This window comes from Columba livia, chromosome 1, assembly GCF_036013475.1.
Source record: "Columba livia isolate bColLiv1 breed racing homer chromosome 1, bColLiv1.pat.W.v2, whole genome shotgun sequence".
Lineage (NCBI taxonomy): Eukaryota > Metazoa > Chordata > Aves > Columbiformes > Columbidae > Columba > Columba livia.
Genome location: NC_088602.1, coordinates 22,137,614 through 22,159,912, shown reverse-complemented (window position 1 = coordinate 22,159,912; position 22,299 = coordinate 22,137,614). Strand labels below are relative to the sequence as shown.

The following is a 22,299-nucleotide window of genomic DNA, read 5'->3' as shown; positions in this document are numbered from 1 at the left end:
TGTAAAAATAAGAGCTGCCACCAAGAGCACCTAACAAAAACAACGAAGTATTGATAGATGGAGCTGTACACAGTATCAGCCAAAATACAGACTAAAAATTCTCAATTGGATGAGCATACCAAAACGAACCCACATATCCTTGGGATTTCTAAACATTAAAACCATGTTGAGATGTTATTCCCTCAAACTTTGCTGTTGAACGCTTTTGAAGTAAACCAAATAAAGCTTCTACTTCTTGCCGTTTTCATGGTAAGAATACATTTTACATTCTAGAATCCATATTCCAAAGTAAAGGAGGAGTGTGCATGTACATACACAAACCACAATAGCAAGTATAAGAAACACATACTTAAGTGTCCTCAGTAATTGTTGTGTGTGTTTTGGATGACATTATTTCATTCAGTTACTGAAAAGAACTAATGTTCATCTGCAAAGCACGAACTGCCACGTATGATTATGCATTACACAGTCTGTTCTAGGTTATCTGCTGTTCCTCCCTTCTGACCAGTTCATTTGCTTCTTTATCCAACACCATTTTCTCTTTATTTATTCACAGCATGGCTTCCTAAGTTCTTGGACTGCAGTCTGAGCACCACCCTCATCCCTAACATGTGTTACTCAAGCTCTGTTTCTCCGCAGACTGGTGTTTAAAAAGAAAACCCACCACATATTCCTGTATATTCAATGAAAAATAGTCACTAGGGATGCATCAGAGAAACAAAAGCAAAATATTCCTAACGTCCTTTCCCAGTTCAACCTTCTTTATTCTTCTAAGAGAGGTAATTATGCCTTTATAACATTACAATCCAAATTAGGTCCTTACCTAGTGTCAGTCCTGTAGCAATAGTTGTTGCTGTTCCTGCTTTAAGAATACAAACAGAATCAGAATAGTGATTGAAGACCACAAAACACTGATAATAATACTACATTATGAAACTATTATGCAAGTTTTTTCTTTGGTATGTTTAAAGTAAAACATTAACAGAGAAAACAGTATTTGTAAGCACCAGCAGCACAAATCAAAACATAACTGACTGAAGTAAATTTTCAATAAGAAACTGCTAATAGTGAAGGTGATGTTAACACAGCAGTTCAGCAAATTGTTTAAAATTTTAAATAAAAGGGTAAACACAAATATGGAAACTAGTAATTCCATCAAGTATTTTTTCAGCCATATGGCAGTACGTTATATTAGTATGTAAAACAGCAGATTTACAGTATAAGAGGATTGTAAGGTCCAAAATATTTGCAAAATCCTTTGTCTTGGTTTACAGTTTCTGCCCCACTGGTAATTTAAAGAGATTATTTTGAACACAATGCTAGGCCATTTCACATTTTAAAAAAGCATTTGTTTATAAGACCAGAAGAATCATTGAGCGCTCAAACAAAATTACTCAAATGTAGCTGAACACAGTACTGTGGGCTTTCAAGTCTACTGCGAAATTTATTTCTAGTAGATCGGTTCTTCGAACTTCCCCTACCTGCTCATACAAGTGTACAAGAAAAAAAAAAAAAAAAAGACCTTTTTGCCTAACAATAATGGAGTAATTAACATCTATTAGGTTATGCCTGCATGATGGCTGAAGAAAAAAAAATACCTCCAGTCAGAAAAGTTTTATTCTTTTGCTCTCCAATACTGCTATAAGAATCTGAATTAGACACCTGAAAATACTAATTTCTTTATATATATTGCTAACATTAGAAAACGTTAAACAACAAAACCAGAAATTATTATTATAGCAGGATTACAAACATCACATTACAAATACTAATGATCTCACAATGTTTTAAAATATTTCTCAGATCAAAATATATCACAATCTTAAATCATAACTTTGAGCATACTGAAGAGTTAGGTTTCTAGAAAACTTCAGTATTCAAATTACGTAACTATTTACATATAGACCCAGATAGCATATTTGTGTTTCTGCAGCACTGATACTGCATAATTCTCAGTGAATGATCTTTTAAACTGTTCAAAGAAGCCTTTTCATAATACTTAAGTAATATTCTGAGCTACAGTACTGTAAAAAAAACCACATTATGACTCCATTTTTGTGTACAGATGACATATTTCTTCACTGTTGATTCAAATTTATGCTGTACAAGATTTTTTTTCTACCTGTACTGGTACCTCCTAGTGTAAAGCCAGTTGTTGATTTTGATCCAAAAAGTCCACTCCCAAAGCCCACCGAAGGAGCTGATGTAGTTGCTGTAGCGGTAGAAGAGCCCAGAGTTCCAAAATTAAGTCCACCTGTTGAGCTATTACAAAATAAGATTATTAGCAATAATAATTTTTCAAAATAATCCACACCGCCTGTTATTTCAGTTTCTTTCCTACTCCACTGTTCATCTTCCTAAACCACACACAACACAGCTGGACAAGACAGAGTCCAAGCTCACTACCACCAAAGAGGAAGCCTGTTTCTCCCTTTCCTTCCACAGCTCCGTAACTCCCACTGCTTCTGTAACACAAGCTCCAGCATTTCTTCATCTTGCTCAGCTGATACATCTTACTAGACCAGTGGGAAATTTGAACTTCTCACCATTAAATCACCTCATTAGTTCTGCCTAATTTTTCTCCCTAACCTACTGAAATGGGAGAACAAGTACTAGAGGCAGCACAAAGATGACAACAAACCCACAAGAACACCTTTCCAAAGCAGGCTGCAAGTCCAGTTGGACACCTCTGACCAAAAGCCTCCACCAATGTTACCTTATTTCATTCTAAAGTGATAAGCACAGACACACAAGCATTCACATCAACAGTGCAACTTTGCCCTATCTTACCACTGAAACACGCTGATGCAGGAATTCATTTTCTAACCAAAATGCTTTCATTCCCCACAGGTGTAAACAATAGAGCACCCATGCCCACCAGACCTTCTCTTCTGACTGTATACTTGGCAGAAAGTTAGAAAAATAAACTTCCAGAGCTATTTTCACAGATTAAGGGAAGAGAGAGGATGGAGAGAATTAGAGATCAGTCATCACCAGGAAAATTATGCCTTTTTATTTTTTTGGGGTAACTACAAATTTTAGGAGTTTCATGGCAAACTTCACATTTAGCAAAGAATACACTAACTTACTGTACAAAATCCGGGACAATACAATAATCATTATCTCTAACAAAAAAAACCACTACATGTACTAGCAGCTGGGTCAGTCTATGATTTTACAATTTTTGTTCTTAAACTGACAAAAAAAATCAGCAGAATCATTTATTTGTACTAACTTCTGACTTCCATTTGTGAGCCTTTTCAAAAACTAGGTAAGTTTTCTCTAAGTTACACAACATTTTGCATGTGTACAACAGTAGCACTGAAACAAAATGCAATTTGGACTTCAGGGTACCAACTGTCAAGATATATTTTATGTTTCAGGTGTTAAGTATTTTCTTGTTGTTCCCTCGTTTTCTTTCTCTTTTTGTATGACAAGAGCTCCTAGGCATTAACAAGTTAAACACAAAAATAAATTCTAAGGAAAAGAAAAAGGCTGCACTTGGTTCTACATTAAAAGTTTTCCAAATCTCTACAAACTGATCGTGGCAAGCCCAACAAAAGTTGGTTTCAAGTTCAAAAGCTAGGTATGAGTTATTCTTAAAGAAGTAATTCAGGAAGCAGAGTGGCCAAGAAATTTAAATGGACACAGGCCCGCTAATTGTCCCAATTCACAGGCGCCAAAGAATTTCAGCTTTCCTCACTCTCAATATTTCAAATACACCAAACTACAGCACCATGACCTAACTGCCTGTAAACTTCAACATACAATATGCTGCTTCTCTCACTTGTCAAGGGCTTACGTTTCTCATCTTTTTCCAGTACAAAGATGATTACTCTGTGAAAATTCTTGTTTCAGCATTCCAGTAGAGGAAAGCTACGCTACCAAATACGCAATTCACCGCTACAGGACAAAAACCCCCAAATAAAACGAAGTGGCATTTTATTTGTTTTTTTAACAGCAATAAACCAAAATGTAGAAATAAAGCAATGGCAGTGTCCTCACCAGCAGGAAAAAGCATGTCCTGGATAAAATATGAAAAAAAAAAACCCAAAAACAACAAAAAAGCCGACACACTAAAAAAACATTTAAATTCAACAGGAAGTTTTAACCAAGCACAGTTCAACAAGACAAAGAGCTTCCATGTTTCAGGCAGTACATTTAGAAAAATGTGTTAGAATGAAGAAGTATCTTCCTAAGTTTCACATTTTAATCACAGGAAACCTGCATTAAACAGGTGCGAAGCAAAATCAAGTTAAGTTCTTTAACAACTCCATATAAGCTTCACTATGGGGGAAAAGAAAAAACAGCCAAGCACACGTAACACAAGAACATCACCAATCTGTCGTGACCACAAAATTACGAGTATTAGAAGACACTCAGAAAACCTGCCCCCTCTCCTGCGGGCTACCAAAAAGCAATACTGTCATTTCATCTAGATATGTTCTTTCAGATCCAGATGTTCCATTGCCTTCCCCTCACACTGCTAATTCCAGACAATTCTAACAGATAAGTATTTTCAAATATACCTGCTTCAGGTCAAATTCCCTTGAGTGGCTTGCCCTGCCCATTTAGTTTACATTACAGTGATCATCAATTCTGCCTGAACAGATTTTGGAAAAACTCTGATAGAAAGCACTAATACTCAATGGAGACATAGTTGCTAGGAAGTCAGAAAAAACAATCTCTGTTAGTACAGTTGTGTGCAAAGAAAGAAAAAAGGGAGGTCAAGCAGCAACAACACTTACCTATTATTCTGAGAAACCTAAATACTAACAATGCCTTTAGCACAGAGCCTGCTATATGTTGCATGCACAGCAAAGCACAGTGAAGTTCTCCTTTTACTCCAAGACACTATGAACCAAATGCAGGGTTATCTATGTCAGAAAGGATAAAGCTGCTCCTAACTTCGAAAAAAATATTAAACATTTGGGCTTTGATGTCAATGAGCTGCATGCCACACACACAAGCTCAGTCTAGATATGCATATGATTCACATTCTGCATTCAGAACACTAGAGATAACCGAGAGACACTCTGCTCCAACAAGGCCAAACTAAAGCAGAATTACAAGAGCACCTCTCTTCGTTTTTAGCTGCTAAGTAGACCGATCCCTACGTCCATATCTAGGAAGCCGGCCGTGAAGCAGATGAGGCCGGGAGGGCACCGCCACGTCCCGCGCGCCGAGGCAGACGCGGTGCCGCCGGTTCACCCGTGCACCAAGGGCCTTTTCGGCCTAGAGCGCTGGAGCTCCGGACCCGCCCGGGGCAGCAGGAGGCGCGGAAACGCGCAACCCTGGGGCTACGCATCTCCCACCGCGCCCTCACCTGCACACACGGGCGTGCAGCCCGGCCCTGCCCGCCCCGCCCCGGCCAGGCCCGCGGAGCAACGGCGGCCTCGGCGGTGGGCCAGGCCGCGGGGCTCAGCCACCCCAGGCCGCGGGAGTCTGGGGGCGGGGGCCTGCGGTAGGACCGAGCGGGGATGGGGGGTGCCGCGTTACCTCGGCGTGGCGGCTCCGAAAGAAAATCCCCCGCCCCCGCCTCCTCCTGCTCCGGCGGCGGCGGCCGCCGCGGAGCCCAAGGTCCCCGTGCCGAAGGAAAAGCCCGCAGACATTGCGGCAGCAGTGGGAACGGCCGGAGAGCGGGGCTGGAAGGCGGCAGCGGCGGCGGCCTCCTCGGGAGCGGCGGCGGCGGCCTCAGCGCCGCATCCCGCCCGGCGGCAACTTCGAACCGAGCGGCGGCAGTGAGCGCGCGGGCACCAGCCACGCTCCCTACGCGCGCCCGCCGCAGTGCACGACGGGACGGCGCCACAGTCGCGTCACGCGCCGGCCCTTAAAGCGACAGTAACGCGCGAGGTGCGGCCGGGGCCGCTGGTGCAAACGGCCCAGAGCGTCCGGCGTTGGGGGAGGGTCCCAGAGTTTAAAACGCGGAAGCACCGGCGGCTGAAGCCGAGGGGAGGCTGCGGCCATCACGGGCGCACAGCGTGCGGCGGCTGTTCGGTGCCGCCCTTGCCGGGTGCCCGGGCGGGGCACAGCCGTGCAGGCAGAGCGGAGGTAAGGGACAGGGTTTCCCAGCAAGGCGCCCGGGAGGGAAGCAGCCTCCCCCGAGCCGTGCGCCTGGCCGAGCGCTGGCCCGGCAGCCCTGCTGAAGGCTCTGCCGTGCTTACCTACTCGGTTGGTTCCAGTGCCCTCCTCGATGCCCGCAGGGGCAGGACAGGCTGTGGTACCGCAAAGGTCGCCTCCAGGTGACAGGCCAGGAAGCAGGAAACCAGCTCAAAATCCAACTCAAATTCCATGGAGACCCCAAAACTCAGTTTCAGGCTGAACCTGGGCTCTCAGCCAGCACAATGGTAGATGGCTCCTGTCTGCCTCTCCAGTGACCCATTGGTTCCTAATGCTGTCGTACAAACCTGAATGTCACACACTCGGTTATTAATTGCTGCCCATGTTCACCATACAAATTACTACTCCCGTTTTCCCTACCAGGTGCTACTGCACCTACACAGGCCTCATGAAGCTGTGGAAGTGGCTCTACTCCCTGCCCTGACCGGTCACCAGATCACAACATGTCTCTCATATAAAACTGGGGAAGTTTAAGAAGCCACTGCTGAAATGCAGGGTAGTTTCTCAGAGTATCCTACAGGCCACATTTACTCAGGAGAAGGCATTACTAGACTTTTAAAAATCTACCTCATAGTCTAGATGACTCATAGTGCTATGAAAGGTTTTATACAGTTACCTGTGGAGTTTCTCGAAACACTCCAAACGACACAAAATCCTCTGCGTTCTGCTGCTCAGTGCTGTGACTGCTGCAGAGTACGGATGGCTGACAGATGTTATCCACTGAAAAGATAACATCTTTGGGATTAGTGATCTGTGACTGGATTGCTGTCCTTTATACAAGGCAGAGCTCCAGGCATATAGTTATATGTAATTGTTGATGTTTAGTCCATATTTACTTACATATTGCACACCCATGCCTATCTTTGAACATCTTAAAGACATGAAAGCCCCAAAAGTGTGAAATGTTAAATGGAGTGACTTCCACAGAATCATTTGTCAATAAATTCTTCTGATCTGACAGGCCATGAAGTGACAAGATACATTGGCATAACAGGAAAAGGCAACCTGTCAAGTAAAGGGTGATGCCTTTGTAGTATGATTCTAACAACTGGTGACAGTCTATGAATGTCACTGCTCAAAAACTTCAAGAGCATTAAGTCTGTAGATCAGTACAAGAGGTAGATTAGTACAAGAGACTAATTTTGTAAAAAAAAATGGCCTACTTGTTTCCAATTTAGATTATAATAATGAAAACAGGAGGACATACAGCCCATTCTGCAACCTTTAAGCTAAATTTTATGATGTCTCTTAACTACCGTACAGCACATGCAAGATTTTTATGCACCAGCACCCACACAACTATGACACAGATGAGTCATTGAACTGTGCAGCTGTTACTTCGTTCTTGTACAGCATAAAACTCTAAACTGCTCAAACACACTTTACCAGTTCTTACTTCAGTAAGGCCTTTGACATAGTCTCCCAGAAGTTCCCCACGGAGATGCTATTGATGTATGGGTTGGATGAGCAGTGAGGTGGATTGAAGCCTATCTGAACAGCCCACAGGGAGGTGATCCGTGGCACAAAGCCTAGCTGGAGGCCAGTAGGGACCCAGGGGTCAATAGTGGGTCCAGTCCTGTCTAACATCTTCATTAATGACCTGGATGATGGGGCAGAGTGCACCCTCAGCACATTTGCTGAAGACACCCAACTGGGAGGAGTGGCTGGTATGCCAGAGGGTTGTGCTGTCATCCAGAAGGACCTTGACAGGCTGGAGAAATGGACTGACAGGAACCTCATGAAGTTCAACAAGGAAAAGTGCAAAGTCCTGCACCGGTGCAGAAACAACCCCAAGCACAAGATATATGTTCAGGGTCACCCAATAAGAAAGCAGCTTGTCCAAAAAGGACATGGGGGTCCTGATAGACGCCAAGTTGAGCATCAGCCAGCAATGGACCCTTGATGCAAAGAAGGTGAATGGCACCCTGGGCTGCACCAGGCAGTATTGCCAGCAGGTCAAGGGAGGGGATCCTTCCCCTCTACTCAGCACTGGTGAGGCCACACTTTTGTGTACTTGACTGGAGCACCTCTCCTCTGAGGAAAGGCTGAGGGGGCTGGGACTGTTCAGCCTAGAGAAGAAAAGGCTCAGGGGAATCTTATAAATATATATAAATACCTGAGGGGAGGATGCAAAGAGGATGGAGCCAGAGTCTTTCCAGTAGTGCCCAGTGACAGGACCAGAGGCCATTGGCACAAGCTGAAACACAGGAAGCTCCACCTGAACATCAGGAAACTTTTACTGTAAGAGTAACCGAGCACTTAACAAGTTACCCAGAGAAGTGGTGGAGTCCCCATCCTTGGTGATATTGAAAAGCTGCCTGGACATGGTCCTAGGCAACTGGCTCTGGGTGGCCTTGCTTAAATAGGGAATTGGACAAGATACCTCTGATAAGAGGAACAAAAATCTTTTAGAAACCCCTAGGCATAATGTAGCAAGACCAGGCATAATGTAACAGAAACCTAACAGAGAAACAATAGCTCTTTAGAGACTGGACTTGAGGCAAAGCAGGATGTCCTTGGCTTGCAAGCTGGGAAAGCAGAATATTCCACTAATTGAAAAAAGAGCTACATATCTTTTGTTGAGTAGCAGCACAAAACAACAATATGCATGCTCAAGAAATTAGGTCAAGAAGCTGACACAGGAGGGCACCAGGCTGTGAGGACCACCGGGGACCGCCAGAGACCTCGATGAAGACTCTTGAATACCAAAGGTGGACTTCCAGTAAAAGGCGGGGTTATGTAAGTAATTTATGTTTAATGCATTTTAACTAAGTGGTAGAAATAAATAAATATGCAATAGGTATATGTCATAAATACCAAGAAGTGCGAATCACGATTAGAGGAACAATCCTCCAGGCATCTGGTGTGGTGTAATGAAAGTGCCTGTTTTTTAACACTTTCAAAACAGTGCTTTTCCCCGAATTTTCGGTATCACCTCCAGAGGCTCCTTCCCACCTCAGCCCCTCTGTGATTTTTGTGATACTACAACAAAAAGGACACTCTTTCAGGAGTCTCCCCGTTTGCGAGACTCGAGAAGACTCTTCTCTCACGGAGAATCTGTAGAGCACTGCGGGACACAGCGTGGCCGGCTTTCCCTGCCAGCCCGTCCCGACGGCCACAGCCCGACCCACGCCACAGCGGCCGCCCCTCCGCCCCCCCGCCCCCGGACACGGCACCGCCTCCCTGCGCCTGTGTTCTCCCATCGCGCATGCGCTCTGCCCATAATGCGGCGGAGACCTAGTGTCACCCACCCGTCTCTAGGGGGCGCTGTAGGGGGGCAGCTCCTTGCTTCGCCCCGCCCCAGCGTCCGCCCCGCCCCGGAAGCGTTTCCAGGTGACGGCCGCCCCGGCAACATCAGGGCGGGCGGTGGCCACCGGCCGCTGTGGCTGAGGGGTCCCGCTATGGAGCACATCCGCACCACCAAGGTATCCTGCTTCGGCCTTCCTCTGTCGGGCGGGGCGGCCAGTAGAGGAGCGGCAGCATTGCCGGTGCTGCAGCATTGCCGGTGCTGCGCCGGGAGCTGCGGGGCGTGGAGGGCCTGTTTGGCTCGGCAGTCCCTGCCCCGCTGCTGTCAGCTGAGGGCCGGGGTGATGTTGTCCTTCTCTTCCTCCTTCCATTTTGTAGCTGGTGCTTGCAGCTCGGGGTGGCCACGGGCGCCCGAGGGGCGGGCGATGGGGCTGTCTGGCTCGGGCGTTCCCGGCTCAGGCTGTTCCTGGTGGGCAGGGCCGGCCTGGGGCGCTTCTCGGCTGAGCCCCCTCCGAGCCGAGGGCCTGGAAGGGGTAAAACTCCCGTGGGGAGCCCCGTGCGTGCCGCCCCGCGGGAGTGAACCGTCAGCTGAGATAGGCGAGGCGGGAAGGGCAGTGCGGGTGTGACCGGGGTTGTGGGGCAGGAGCAAGAGCAGCCGGCTGGGAGCGGGTTGTAGCCGGGTTGTATGCTCGGGGTGCGGTTCCCTGCAGCTTTTTCTAGCTTTGGAGGCAAATCAGTTGTAAAAAACAACACTGTTGTGTTTTTGGCTTTGTTTTTTTTCTTCCTTTTAAGGATTCTGGTGTTCGTTGTTAGGAATGCAAACATATCAGCATATGTGCAGTGTGTTAGGCCACTCAAACTAGCTAGGCTGCAGTTGACATTTTAGACTTTTATGTTTTATTTTTATTTTTAATTTTTAATTTGTTAGTTTGTCTGTTATCTATAATGAAGATGTAAAAAAGAGATTTATTTAAGTCTTTATTAGTTTTGAAAATAATTTTAAAGTTTTTAAAGTTACAGCTTTTATAGGATAACATTTCCAACAGTGTTTTTCTCACCTTGCTCATCAGCCCTGACTGCAAGGTCTGCTGAAAAAAGCTACCTCTCTCTGTTGTGTCCTGGAAATAGTCAAATCATCAGTTCCCTGGCAGTCTGACTTTAACCTGGATTTATAGATCTCTGGAGAAAAAGAGTGGTCATGTTTTGGCTCCCAACAGTAGATTTATAACAAATAATTATATAAAGGAACAAGCTTTTAATTTGGGGGTGTAATATCTTTTACATATTTTATATAATTTTATATAAAATGTGTATGACTGGTTTTATTTTTCATATATATTTGTGTGTGTATATATGAAACAGGAGGAAGGTCTCTGTTGAAGCTACTGTTAGTGACACTTTGGTTTACTGGGTGGAATGATCTTGCACCAAGCTGACAGGTTGGAGATGAGGTTTCTTTATCAGCCTATTTACTTATAAACACAAAACTACTGTTTTTGGAACTGAATGTTTTATTGTTTACAGTCAATAGCTAATTTCAAAATAAAAACCAGACTAAAACCAAAGTGTCTTGGTGATCTCAGTAGCTGTTTAAGTTTCAAACCCAAAATTGAGACTAGAAAGGCTACAGGTCACTGACTTCTTGGCATTTGCAAGTGATTGTGTTTTTGCATGTTTTTGGGCACCTGCTAGGTAAAAAGTACTTCATGTAATAATGACCGAGGAGAGAAACAAGCTCTGAACACAACTTGTAAGATACAAGACTTACTACTTGAAGCAATTGTTTTCATAATTCATACCAAAAAAATCCATTTAAAAAAATAACAGTTTGGTGGCTAGAAGTAGCATAAGGTTTTGGTTATAATTGTGATGTTTGCTTAGCTTTTTGCGAGCTATTGGTTTATTGAATATCTGGGTAGATTAAAATGCATATATGCTAGATGGTAGTAATTATGGGTATTACAGTTATATAAAGCAAGAAAACTACAGCATCACTGTGGGCCTTACAAGTTCAGTGCAAGTGTAGGTTCAAATTGGATCTCATTCCAGCTGTTTTGAAACATATCTACTTCTTCCAAACTAACAGCATTTTGTTTGTTTTTCAATTTGTTTTATTAAAGCAATAGTGAAATAAGCTTGAAATAACAATGCAGTCTTGCACAAATTAATTGCTGTTCAGGGAAGCTGTCAGCCCTAGGAGAAGGTGATGATATAAGGTTTATTCCCTCTCAAACTTCAGTTTGCTGGAAATACTGGGGTTAAAATTGTCTTGGAATGGTCAGCACCACTACCTGAAATCAAATTTAGCTTTTTGTGATATTAAACTGTTCAGCAGATTTACATTCAATGAAGAAGTGAAGGAAACTTAAAAAAACCCCAAACTTCTGTCTGCCAATGTATACTTGAATAACAACAAATGATGAAAACCACTTTACAATATATCATAAGTGGTAGTGGGGGGAAATTACATGTAAGAATATTATGGTTTTGCAGTGAAGCTTTAGAACCAAGATGTTCTTAAAATATTTTAAAGCGAAGCTTAGTAGAAAATATTGGAGCTCCTTCAGTCAAGTCTGTTTGTATCTTTTAAGTCAAATCTGTTTTAGTGAAAATTTCCATCTCTACTGGAGATGGAAAGTTTTGGTTGGCTCGACTGCTGAATCCTAAGCTTATGTTTGCAACCCATAGGTATAAATGAGGAAGGGAAAACTCCTTTTGATTTCAGTGAATGCCATACAAAGTTGTAATAAAAGGGTCTTTGAATGATATACTGTAATTGTTTTTGTCTTGGTTTATTCTTCAGCTTTTTTTAATGCAAGACTTCAGAGCTATAGTTTAAGCCTTCCTTTCTGTTCCAACTTGTCAACTATATTGAAACACTTATTTGTGTAGTTGGTTTTGTTGTTTGGGTTTTTGTTTGTTTGTTTTATTTTTTTAAATCTCTCCTTTAATCAGCAACGCCTCATAAACTGTCTGGTGATGCTTTCACTGTAAATACTCTATTGAGGTAGCTGTTGAAATTCTTGTTGGTTTTAAAATCTCCCTGATTTGTTAGTGCTAGCTACTGTCAGAATATCACTGTTGACTACTTAAATGATCCCTTTTTACAGATATACTAAAACTCAATAGCAGTCTTCAGTCTCTTAATCTGTGAACACATTCTCTTTAAAACTGCTAGTTGACCAGTTTTTTGTAACCAAGGATTTGCCAAACTTTGCAATGAAAAAGCAAAGAAAAAAGTGTCTGTTTTGCTGAGACCCAATTAGAGCTGGTTGAGTTAAGTTTAAATGAACATGCCATCTCTGGAGGCTGTATCTAAATTGTATTTCAGTTGTCTTTAAGAAAAGTACGTGAAGCATTTAGCTTTCAGTATTGTCGAAGACCACCTATGTAAGAGGAAGCTGGAGCACTAATACCTGTCTTCATCTAGGGCAGACATACAGCTTTGAGAACACATCTTTTATGATGTGGAGAAGCATGTAACTTTGCATGCAGGATATTGTTAGTTACTGTAACAAAACTGGAACAGTTTCTGTGTCCTTCTCTGTTTGCTGGGGAGGTACAGTGGCAGATACTGAGCAGTTGCTGCTGCAGAGCTGCCTAAAATGAATTATCTGTTTTGGCTGTGCTGTATTGTTTTATGCAACTCTGTATCTGAGCACTGATACTGTGCTGGTCACATCTTAATGTTTTTTGAGGTACTGACACATGTAGGTTTCTTTTTTTCTTTCTAAACTGAAATCTAGAATTTTATATGTATTAAATTGCTTTTCTAACTTTCAAACACAAAATTAGGCCTTCCTAGATTGTAAGAAATACCTGAATTGAAAAGGCAAGTTTTAGTGATTTATATGTGGTTGTAGTAGACGACTAAGTTTGTACATATGAAGTAAGCAGCTGAACATCGATATGGTAGATGTGGGCTCTCCTAGTCACCCCTTCTAGGTGTTGGTGTTGCTGGTGTGGAAGACTTTGGAGTTCTGCCATGTATTCAGTGGCAGTAGCATCAAGCCACAAGTATATGAGCCTTAACTTGGTGCTAATGAGGCAGTGCTGCCAAGAAAAAGGAGATAAGGCATTCAGTTTTCCTTTCCTCTTGCTGCACACAAAATCACGTAATGTTTGCTTTAAATACAGCAAACTGTGGAGCTTATGAAATTATGAGCAGCGGAGAAAATTCAGGGTATCTAGAAATCACTGTATTTGAAATGTTTTTCCATAGGATTGAGATAAGTGTTAATGTTATTCAGGAGGAGGAAGCTGCCCTTGCAAGACTCAAGATTGAAATATCTGATCCAAATGCCAGCACAATCCTTCAATTCCTAGGAGATTGTTATAATTATAACATGTGCACTTAATTAGAATTTATTTTGATTGAGGTGAAGTTACGATGATCTGAATTTTTGAAGTTGGGGATGATATAAAAGACAATAGATAACTAAAAGTGAAGTCAGGAGGGCATAATCTTTATAACTATGAGTCTGCAGACAGCTGACGAAGCATGCTGCTGAGATCAGCTTTTAATTCAGTGCTGGCATCTCAGTAACAGGAAATTGTTAGTGTGTGTGTTTGCTCTACTTTGGGGAAGCAGTCTAAAAGCTTAGTAATTTGTTCTTACTGTTTTGGGTTTTTTTAAGAGAAATCAGGGTATCAAGTTTAATAATAAATAACCGTAGTAGCTATGTATATGGAGTAAGTATTCTGATGAGCCTGACCTTGTACCTTCATTATGCACTTCTGTATTGAAACAGCGTATTTTAACTAGTCAGTCTTCTCAAAGCTTATGTGATCACCAGTGTGTTCTTAATAGTTTGGCCTGAATGGTCTTGGCCTGAATAGTTTGGCCTGAATGCTGTGTTATGTTGTCTACCACTTTCAAAATTATTGCACAAACTGAGAAAGCTTTTGAAGTTAGGATTCCAAGTTCTGCAAAAAAACCCATTAATTTTGTTCCCCCTCCCCTCTTTTTCTTACAGGTGGAACAAGTGAAATTGCTAGATAGGTTCAGCATGAGCAATAAGTCAGTGACGGGAACACTGTACCTCACAGCAACTCATCTGTTATTCATAGATTCAAGCCAGAGAGAAACTTGGGTAAGGATAACGAATACTTGTGGCTCAAAAGCATAGGTTCTTCAGATGCATTTGTTCTTCCTGATCTAAGGTTGAATTTGTTTACTAAAATGTTAATCCAAGGTATAAGTTATGCTACGTGTTCTCCTTGTTCATGGTACCATAATAAGTTAATGATTTGCAGATTGTATTCTTGCATGACACTGCTGCAGTTGAAATCAGGTAGTGTTGAAAATGTTCACTTGTTTTCAAGCTGTTGTAATTTCTTCTATAACCTTCACTTACATTGCTGAGTGAATGTGGTTGTTTTCTTTAACCAACTGACTTGCACTGCAGTTCAGAGGCAGAAGCAGGAGACTGCTAAATATTTTAAGCATCAGGTTTAGAATTTCTGTGTTAACTTACATTGTATTTAGATCCTGCATAGGTTAAATGAGAAAGCAAAATGCAAAGATCTAGGTTTTGGTGACATATTGGAGATCCCGTGCCCTTTTTCAGAGTAGTAAGCAGTTGTTTCTTCCCAAGTGTTCATGTCTGGAATAAAATAATTGAAAAGGGGCTACAGCTTCTTGGTGACCACTACCAATGTTGTACAGTCAAAGTTGGCTAGTGCAGTAATTCCTGTTAGTTTTTCTGCTCAGTGCCCTGGTGTCACTCATGTGAACATGGAGTTCTGGCTTCCACTCTAGCCCAGCTACCTGAGTTCAGTGCCTTAGGTCTGTCACCCTCCAGGGTGAAGTCTCATTTCCCTGGGTGTGGTTATCTTTTTTTTCCCTTTAAGTACATTTTTCAGGATTACACTTAATCCTGTATCCTCATTATCTTCCTAGATACCTCATGGTGCTTTCAGTAAAAGTTATTTTCCTGTGATTTGTTCTTGGATACACTGTGCAATTTTGTACAAACCAAACTGGTATCCTTTCATACAAAATGGCTTACTGGGGAGAACATGATTTGGAAGCATTACTTGTGCACTATGATAAAAGGTTCAATTTCCTCTCAAATTAAACCTATACTATTGCGTTTTTGTGATGATAATGCAAATGCCAAGTATAATTATGATAATGTCTCCAAGATATAGTCTTTGTAAATGCATATTTGGCAGCATAGTTTTCAGATGTCTGATTCTGATCAATATTTAAAAGGAGATGATTGTTTCAGGGACGTAATTGAAGTGCTATCAAGAACATCTTGTTCAGTTGAGGTAATGCATCTGTGGCTTTCTTCCCATGGTTGAACAACTGTTACCTTCCCATGTATTCTCCTAAATTTTGTGTAGATTTGTCACGCAGATGCATCTATGGAGAGCTGTTGTATATTCATTACTGTGACGGTTTGCTGTTAAAGTGGTTGAAAGGCATTTAGTTAGACTGTCATGTCTACATAACACAGTGGGTAACACAGGAGATGTTTTTTCTATCTCCTGTTCATTCTGTAGATGTTAAATACTGGATTTCTAAAATCTTCAGCATCTTCTGTATCTTTCATGCATTGAGTTGCTTTCCCTGACTTGCTTTATTTTGCCTGAAAATTCTGAAGTATGTTCCTGTAGATCCTTAAAAAACATTTAGATGTGTGCTTGTTGATTAGCAAAGTTCTAGGAGTGAACAACTGTAGTGGGGTTTAACTTCTCACTTTTCCATTTATGATATTTGCTGTTCCTTACAAACATTAGGTAACACTTCAAAATGTGAAGGAAGAGAAAAAATTTTGACAAATTATGGTATCCTGACCAAAATGCCTGTCTTGGATTTCTTGTTCTAAATGTATTTATTTTTATAACTGATTGACCAAATTAGTCAAAATACGTATTCAGCATCACTTAATGTCCTATATGTGCTCTTGTAAATAGTATGCTGTCCTCATTTTTCATCAGCCTACTTATGATGTGAGTTATTGTGTGCCACAGATACTGCATCATCACATCGCTGTGGTGGAGAAACTTCCCTTGACTACTTTTGGCTGCCCCCTTGTCATTCAGTGCAAGAACTTCAGGATAGTTCACTTTGTCATTCCCAGGGAGAGAGATTGTCATGACATTTATAACTCTTTGCTTCAGCTGTCAAGAACAGGTAATACTTCTAACTATAAAAGACTTCGCAGTACATGCCTGGATTGCAAGTTGGTAAGGGGTGGGGGGGGCGGGAAAATCTATGATTTTTCTATTTTGTTAAAACATGCATTATGTGAAAGTCTTTTAAATGGTTTTGATATATAAAAGAATTTTAATGATTAAGTATTAACCTGCATACAAATTCAGATGATGTCATCTGGCTTTTGTAGGTCACTGATATTTTCTAACAGAACGTGAGATTCCTGGGATTATTTTTTTGTGTGTTTTTTTGTGTGTTTTTAATGTTATCCCTGAAATTGTGAATATAAGTGTGTTTAGTCTTTCTTAACTGGTGTGTTCCACAGATAAATTGTTACTAAGCAAATCCTACCTTATTACTGATTTCATTCAGTTTCAAAAATAGAGCTAAGTTTTGATGCTAAAATAGCAATACTAATTCAGCTTTACAAGATGCTTTTGTCACATAGTATGTATGATCTTTTCTATTTTCTGCTTTGTGTTTATAACAATGTAAAATGTTGTCATGTGTGATGTGACTAGGGTATTATGAAAACCAAAATATTTTGAAAGTGCTTTTGCTTTACAGAAAGCTTTAACGCGTATTGTCTTTAAAGGTTAGTAGACGTAAAATTCTGTACTTACATCCAAAAATCATTTGTTCTTTGAGCTCTTGTGAAGTCTTCCAACAATTCTGCCTTTAGTAATGTTTAGTTTTGTCTGTCTTCATATTCTGACTTCTGCTTTGCCCTTATGGCTTTAGAAATGTCCCTGCTGAAATAGGTCAAGGACACTTGAGAAAGCTCTGATAACCTGCCTTTAACTAAATATCTAATTGTATCAGTTAACTGTATGATAGTTGCAGAATAAGTACTGCAAGAGTGTCAAGTATCTATTTAGTCTTGCTTCTGAGAATTTTGAAGCCTGAAACTTTCTCTGCAATTTGGACAGTTTCAAGAGTTGTCAACTGTGCTACCTTTCTTCACTTAGGCATTTTTGGGGACAACTAATTACTTTTTCTTTACCTTTTTAGCAAAATATGAAGAGCTGTATGCCTTCTCCTATAATCCAAAACAAAAAGAAACTGAGCGAGTCAAAGGTTGGGAACTCATCAATCTGTCAGAAGAATATAAGAGAATGGGAGTGCCAAATGCTAATTGGCAGTTGTCCGATGCAAATCGTGATTATAAGGTAAGCGTGGTAATTGAAACGTGTCTTGTTTTGCATTTGTTTCTGCTTTATCATCTGACTCTAGTCCTATAGAAAACACTCTAATACTATGAAGTAAACTGACTACAAGAAGGACATCGAGGTGCTGGAGTGTGTCCAAAGAAGGGTAATGAAGCTGCTGAAGGGTCTGGAGCACAAGTCTTTTGAAGAGTGGCTGAGAGAACTGAGTTTGTTTAGCCTGGAGAAAAGGAGGCTGAGGGGAGACCTTATCGCTCTCTACAGCTGCCTCAAAGGAGGTTGTAGTATGGGGCACCTGTCTCTTTTCCCGTGTAACAAGCAATAGGAAAAGAGGAAGTGGCCTCAAGTTGCACCAGAAGAAGGCTTAGATTGGATATGAAGAAAAACTTCTTCACTGAAAGGGTTGTCAGGCATTGGAACAGACTGTCCAGGAAAGTGGTTGAGTTACCATACCTGGAGGTGTTTAAAGGATGTGTAGATGATGTTCTTGGGGACATAATTTAGAGGTGGACTTGGCAGTGCCAGGGTAACAGTTGGACTCTATGATTATAGACCAGTCAGCCTCACCTCTGTCCCTGGGAAAGTAATGGAACAGCTTATCCTTGGTGCCATCTCAAGGCATATCAAGGGTAAGAGGGTTATTAGGGGCAGTCAGCATGGCTTTACCAAGGGTAAGTCATGCTTGACCAACCTCATAGCCTTTTATGAGAATGTAACAAGGTGGATGGATGATGGCAGAGCAGTGGATGTGGTCTACCTTGACTTCAGTAAAGCCTTTGACACAGTCTCCCACAGCATCCTCACAGCTAAGTTGAGGAGGTGTGGTCTAGACAATAGAGTAGTGAGGTGGGTTGCAAACTGGCTTAAGGAGAGAAGCCAGAGAGTGGTAGTCAATGGGGCAGAGTCTAGTTGGAGGCCAGTATCTAGTGGAGTGCCTCAGGGGTCAGTACTGGGGCCAGCATTATTCAATATATTCATTAACGATTTAGACGAGGGAATAGAGTGTACTATCAGCAAGTTTGCTGATGACACTAAGCTGGGAGGTGTGGCTGACACACCAGAAGGCTGTGCTGCCATCCAGCGGGACCTGGACAGGCTGGAGAGTTGGGCGGGGAATAACCTAATGAAATTTAACAAGGGAAAGTGTAGAGTCCTGCATCTGGGCAGGAACAACCCCAGGTTCCAGTATAGGTTGGGAAATTACATATTAGAGAGCAGTGTAGGGGAAAGGGACCTGGGGGTCCTGGTGGACAACAGGATGACAGTGAGCCAGCACTGTGCCCTTGTGGCCAGGAAGGCCAATGGCATCCTGGGGTGTATTACAAGGGGGGTGGTTAGTAGGTCGAGAGAGGTTCTCCTTCCTCTCTACTCTGCCCTGGTGAGACCACATCTGGAATATTGTGTCCAGTTCTGGGCCCCTCAGTTCAAGAAGGACAGGGAACTGCTGGAGAGAGTCCAGCACAGGTCAACCAAGATGATTAAGGGAGTGCAGCACCTCCCTTATGAAGAAAGGCTGAGGGAGCTGGGTCTCTTTAGTTTGGAGAAGAGGAGACTAATGGGGGACCCCTTTAATGTTTATAAATATATAAAGGGTGAGTGCCATGAGGATAGAGCCAGGCTCTTCTTGGTGGCCAACAATGATAGGACAAGGGGTAATGGGATCAAGCTGGAACACAAGAGGTTCCGCTTAAATTTGAGAAAAAACTTCTTCTCAGTAAGGGTGACAGAGCACTGGAACAGGCTGCCCAGGGGGGTTGTGGAGTCTCCTTCTCTGGAGACATTCAAAACCCGCCTGGACATGTTCCTGTGCGACCTCACCTAGGCGTTCCTGCTCCAGCAGGGGGATTGGACTAGATGATCTTTTGAGGTCCCTTCCAATCCCAAACATACTGTGATACTGTGATCTTAAAGAACTCTTCCAACCAAAATGATACTGTGAAGTCACTTGGCTTACAGCATAAGCGAAAACTTGCAGGTGGAGAGTGTTAACTAGTGTTAACTCTTTCATCAGTGTGCAATCTTATAACTTTCTAATTGAAGATTTTTTCCAAAGCTAGATTGAGAGAGTATATGGGTATGGATGCATGTCTTTGGGATTGTTTCTAGAGTATACTTGCCTGTTTGAAGCCCAGCCCCAGCAACTGTGGTGCTCTACAGCTTTTTCTCCTCTTAACTGAGAAGGATCCTACTTTACTATTTGCAGAGTTGGCTGTAGTGGTGGAGCTGATTCACAGATTAGATTTCATTTTACTTTGTAGTCTGCAAATACAAAAAGTGAGGGGAATAGTTTCATTATTTTATTGGAAGCACATTCTTAGCATTTCTCCTGAAGAGCTGCATTCTGGAGAGGTAAATGCTAGTATAGCAGTGCTTGCTTGTATAACTTGGGTACCAGTTTGTACTTATTTATCCGTGGCTTGCCTCCTCTTCTAAGCTATTTACATGTATATAGAGAAACACATTCGCAATTATCCTCTTTCTTATTTCACCTAACATCTCTTAAATTGGATGCAGTAGAACTTTTGTGCCTTACACAAAAAGAATTTCATGTACATCTGTCTTGCAGATTTGTGAAACCTATCCTAGAGAACTTTATGTTCCTGTAACTGCAAGCAAACCTATAATTGTTGGTAGCTCCAAGTTCAGAAGCAAAGGAAGATTCCCGGTGTTGTCGTATTATCATAAAAACAAAGAGGTACAGTGTGTCTTCCTCTTAATGCAAATGCACTGAAATAAATTTCTCAACACTTGTCAGTAGTTTAGGGTGGGTAAGGAAGTAAGTACAGTGGCTTGAATGAATGATGTAACTCATGATAACCTTAAATAGAGCTGGCACTAAGTGGTGCCTAACAGGATGCTGAACTAAGCTAAGCTAGTTTAAAAGAATTCTTTAAGTAATCAGTTGAATCTCTTAAAGCTTTCGGAAACTCACCTTAAGATAACTGAAGGTAGTTTTTTGTCAAGTCATCTGTCTTCCTTGATGTATCAAGAATAAAATCTGTCAGGTCAAAATGGGGGTTTTAAAAAAAACCCAAATCAAAACCAAAAATGCCAACCAAAACACAAACAAACAAAACAAAACACCAAAAGAAGAGAGCTGGTTCTTTAAGGAGAAATTTGCAAGGTAAAAAGGACTTGAGAAAGAAATAAGATTTTGCAGGGTTTGGTAGGGAGTGGTGTGAAGCAGTATCTGCCTGTCTTGGCTCAGGGGTGTCTTTGAAGGGAGAGGAGGATTGTCACCTTGCTGAGTTGAGAAATGTATGAAGAATGAATGTTAAGCTATTGAATGCATTTGAAGATAATTACTATTTGGAAGATGCACTTGATACCTTCTGAAATACAACATATTGTTGAAAATGATATGATGAAAATTATACCAGACAATAGCATATTGTACTTGCAATAATAAAATCATACTTTCAGTAGTAAAGCCAACTAGAATTAATTTTATACCAGGACAGTAACATGCTTTCCTGAAGTGTATTTTCTCCAGCCTATACTTTTGTGATGTTTTTATACTTGAGCGAAGTCCGTTATGTAAACTGGTATCTTGCCTGTGTAGATAAACTGGAAAAAAAAATATTCTGTTAAACCTTTAGATTTAACTTTTAGGTACCATGTTTGAAGATCTCAGGTGATGTGCTTAAAGTTGGAACACCTGAGCTTTTTTCAGCTTAGTATTGTTATCTGCCAAATGAAACAATTTGTTTCAATGTCTTTTTAGAATTATGCAAAGCATTTCAACTGCAAGGATTAAACTGATGGTAACTTGTTTTTTGTTCTTTATGATAGGCTGCAATCTGCAGATGCAGTCAGCCTCTCTCAGGTTTCAGTGCCAGGTGCCTGGAAGATGAACATATGTTGCAAGCCATCAGTAAAGCAAATCCTTCAAACCGCTACATGTATGTCATGGACACCAGGCCAAAGGTGTGTACTTCAGACTCTACAGATAAGCCTTTCTTCCTGAACATTAGAGTACACAGATACAGTGTAATTCTGAAAAAAAAGGAGTTAAATATTACTCCATCATGAGCAAAAATGTCCTTCAAAGGTAAGGTGAGGCCTCTCTATTCAGGCATTTAATTTCTTGCTTTCTTAAAGAAGTTGAACCCCTCTCACAGTTCAGCTAGAACTCACCAAATATGCTAGTGAACTTTGGAGGAGGTGTATTTAAAAAATATACTTAAAACATAGTTGAGAAGTGAATAGTTCAGTGCTATTCAAGTCATTGTAACTGTTTGAAATTAAATAAACTCCAAAACAGCTCACTATTTCGTTACTTTTAGAATGGGAGTGCTGTGTTCTATGTAGATGTTCTGTGAAAACTGCTATTGTTTAGCCTGTCTTAGCCAGGAAACAGCAGGGGAAATTCTATTGTAGCCTTCTGAGGTTGTACTTCATCACTGTCTAAGTAAATTGAATTCTAGTGGGTTTTTGACCTGCATTGGAATGTGTGGAGTAGCTCTTTAGATCTTCTGTGTTTAAGTTAGTATTCAGTTCACCCAATCTCTGAACATAGAAGCTGGAAAATAAGGATGTAAAATCAAAATCCTACGCTGTAGGATCTGTACTTACTTTGAGCAGGGTTCAACAGTAGGTTGG

At 41.6% G+C, this 22,299-nt stretch overlaps 2 protein-coding genes across 10 annotated transcripts in view; one reads left to right on the top strand and one right to left on the bottom strand.

Moving 5' to 3' along the window:
- NUP58 (nucleoporin 58) overlaps window positions 1-5,868 on the bottom strand; it is a 42,395-nt gene extending 36,527 nt beyond the window's left edge. For 2 of the 8 annotated variants that reach the window (XM_065050396.1, XM_065050405.1), the window contains exons 1-3: window positions 5,500-5,789; window positions 2,123-2,262; window positions 824-862 (exon numbers count right to left, since the gene is read on the bottom strand). In XM_065050396.1, the coding sequence (XP_064906468.1) occupies window positions 824-862; window positions 2,123-2,262; window positions 5,500-5,612 (292 nt within the window). In that variant the 5' untranslated portion in view covers window positions 5,613-5,789. Of the gene's footprint in view, window positions 1-823; window positions 863-2,122; window positions 2,263-5,499 lie in introns of all 8 variants that reach the window. The other 6 variants (XM_065050369.1, XM_065050425.1, XM_065050416.1 and 3 more) reach the window with 6 other exon arrangements.
- A 2,730-nt stretch (window positions 5,869-8,598) lies between these two features.
- MTMR6 (myotubularin related protein 6) overlaps window positions 8,599-22,299 on the top strand; it is a 28,277-nt gene continuing 14,576 nt past the window's right edge. The window contains exons 1-6 of one of the 2 annotated variants that reach the window (XM_021286214.2): window positions 8,599-8,859; window positions 14,343-14,459; window positions 16,348-16,510; window positions 17,543-17,700; window positions 20,264-20,392; window positions 21,490-21,624. In XM_021286214.2, coding sequence (XP_021141889.1) covers window positions 8,809-8,859; window positions 14,343-14,459; window positions 16,348-16,510; window positions 17,543-17,700; window positions 20,264-20,392; window positions 21,490-21,624 — 753 coding nt within the window. In that variant the 5' untranslated portion in view covers window positions 8,599-8,808. Of the gene's footprint in view, window positions 8,860-9,383; window positions 9,546-14,342; window positions 14,460-16,347; window positions 16,511-17,542; window positions 17,701-20,263; window positions 20,393-21,489; window positions 21,625-22,299 lie in introns of those variants that run through there. The other variant, XM_065050350.1, reaches the window with a different exon arrangement.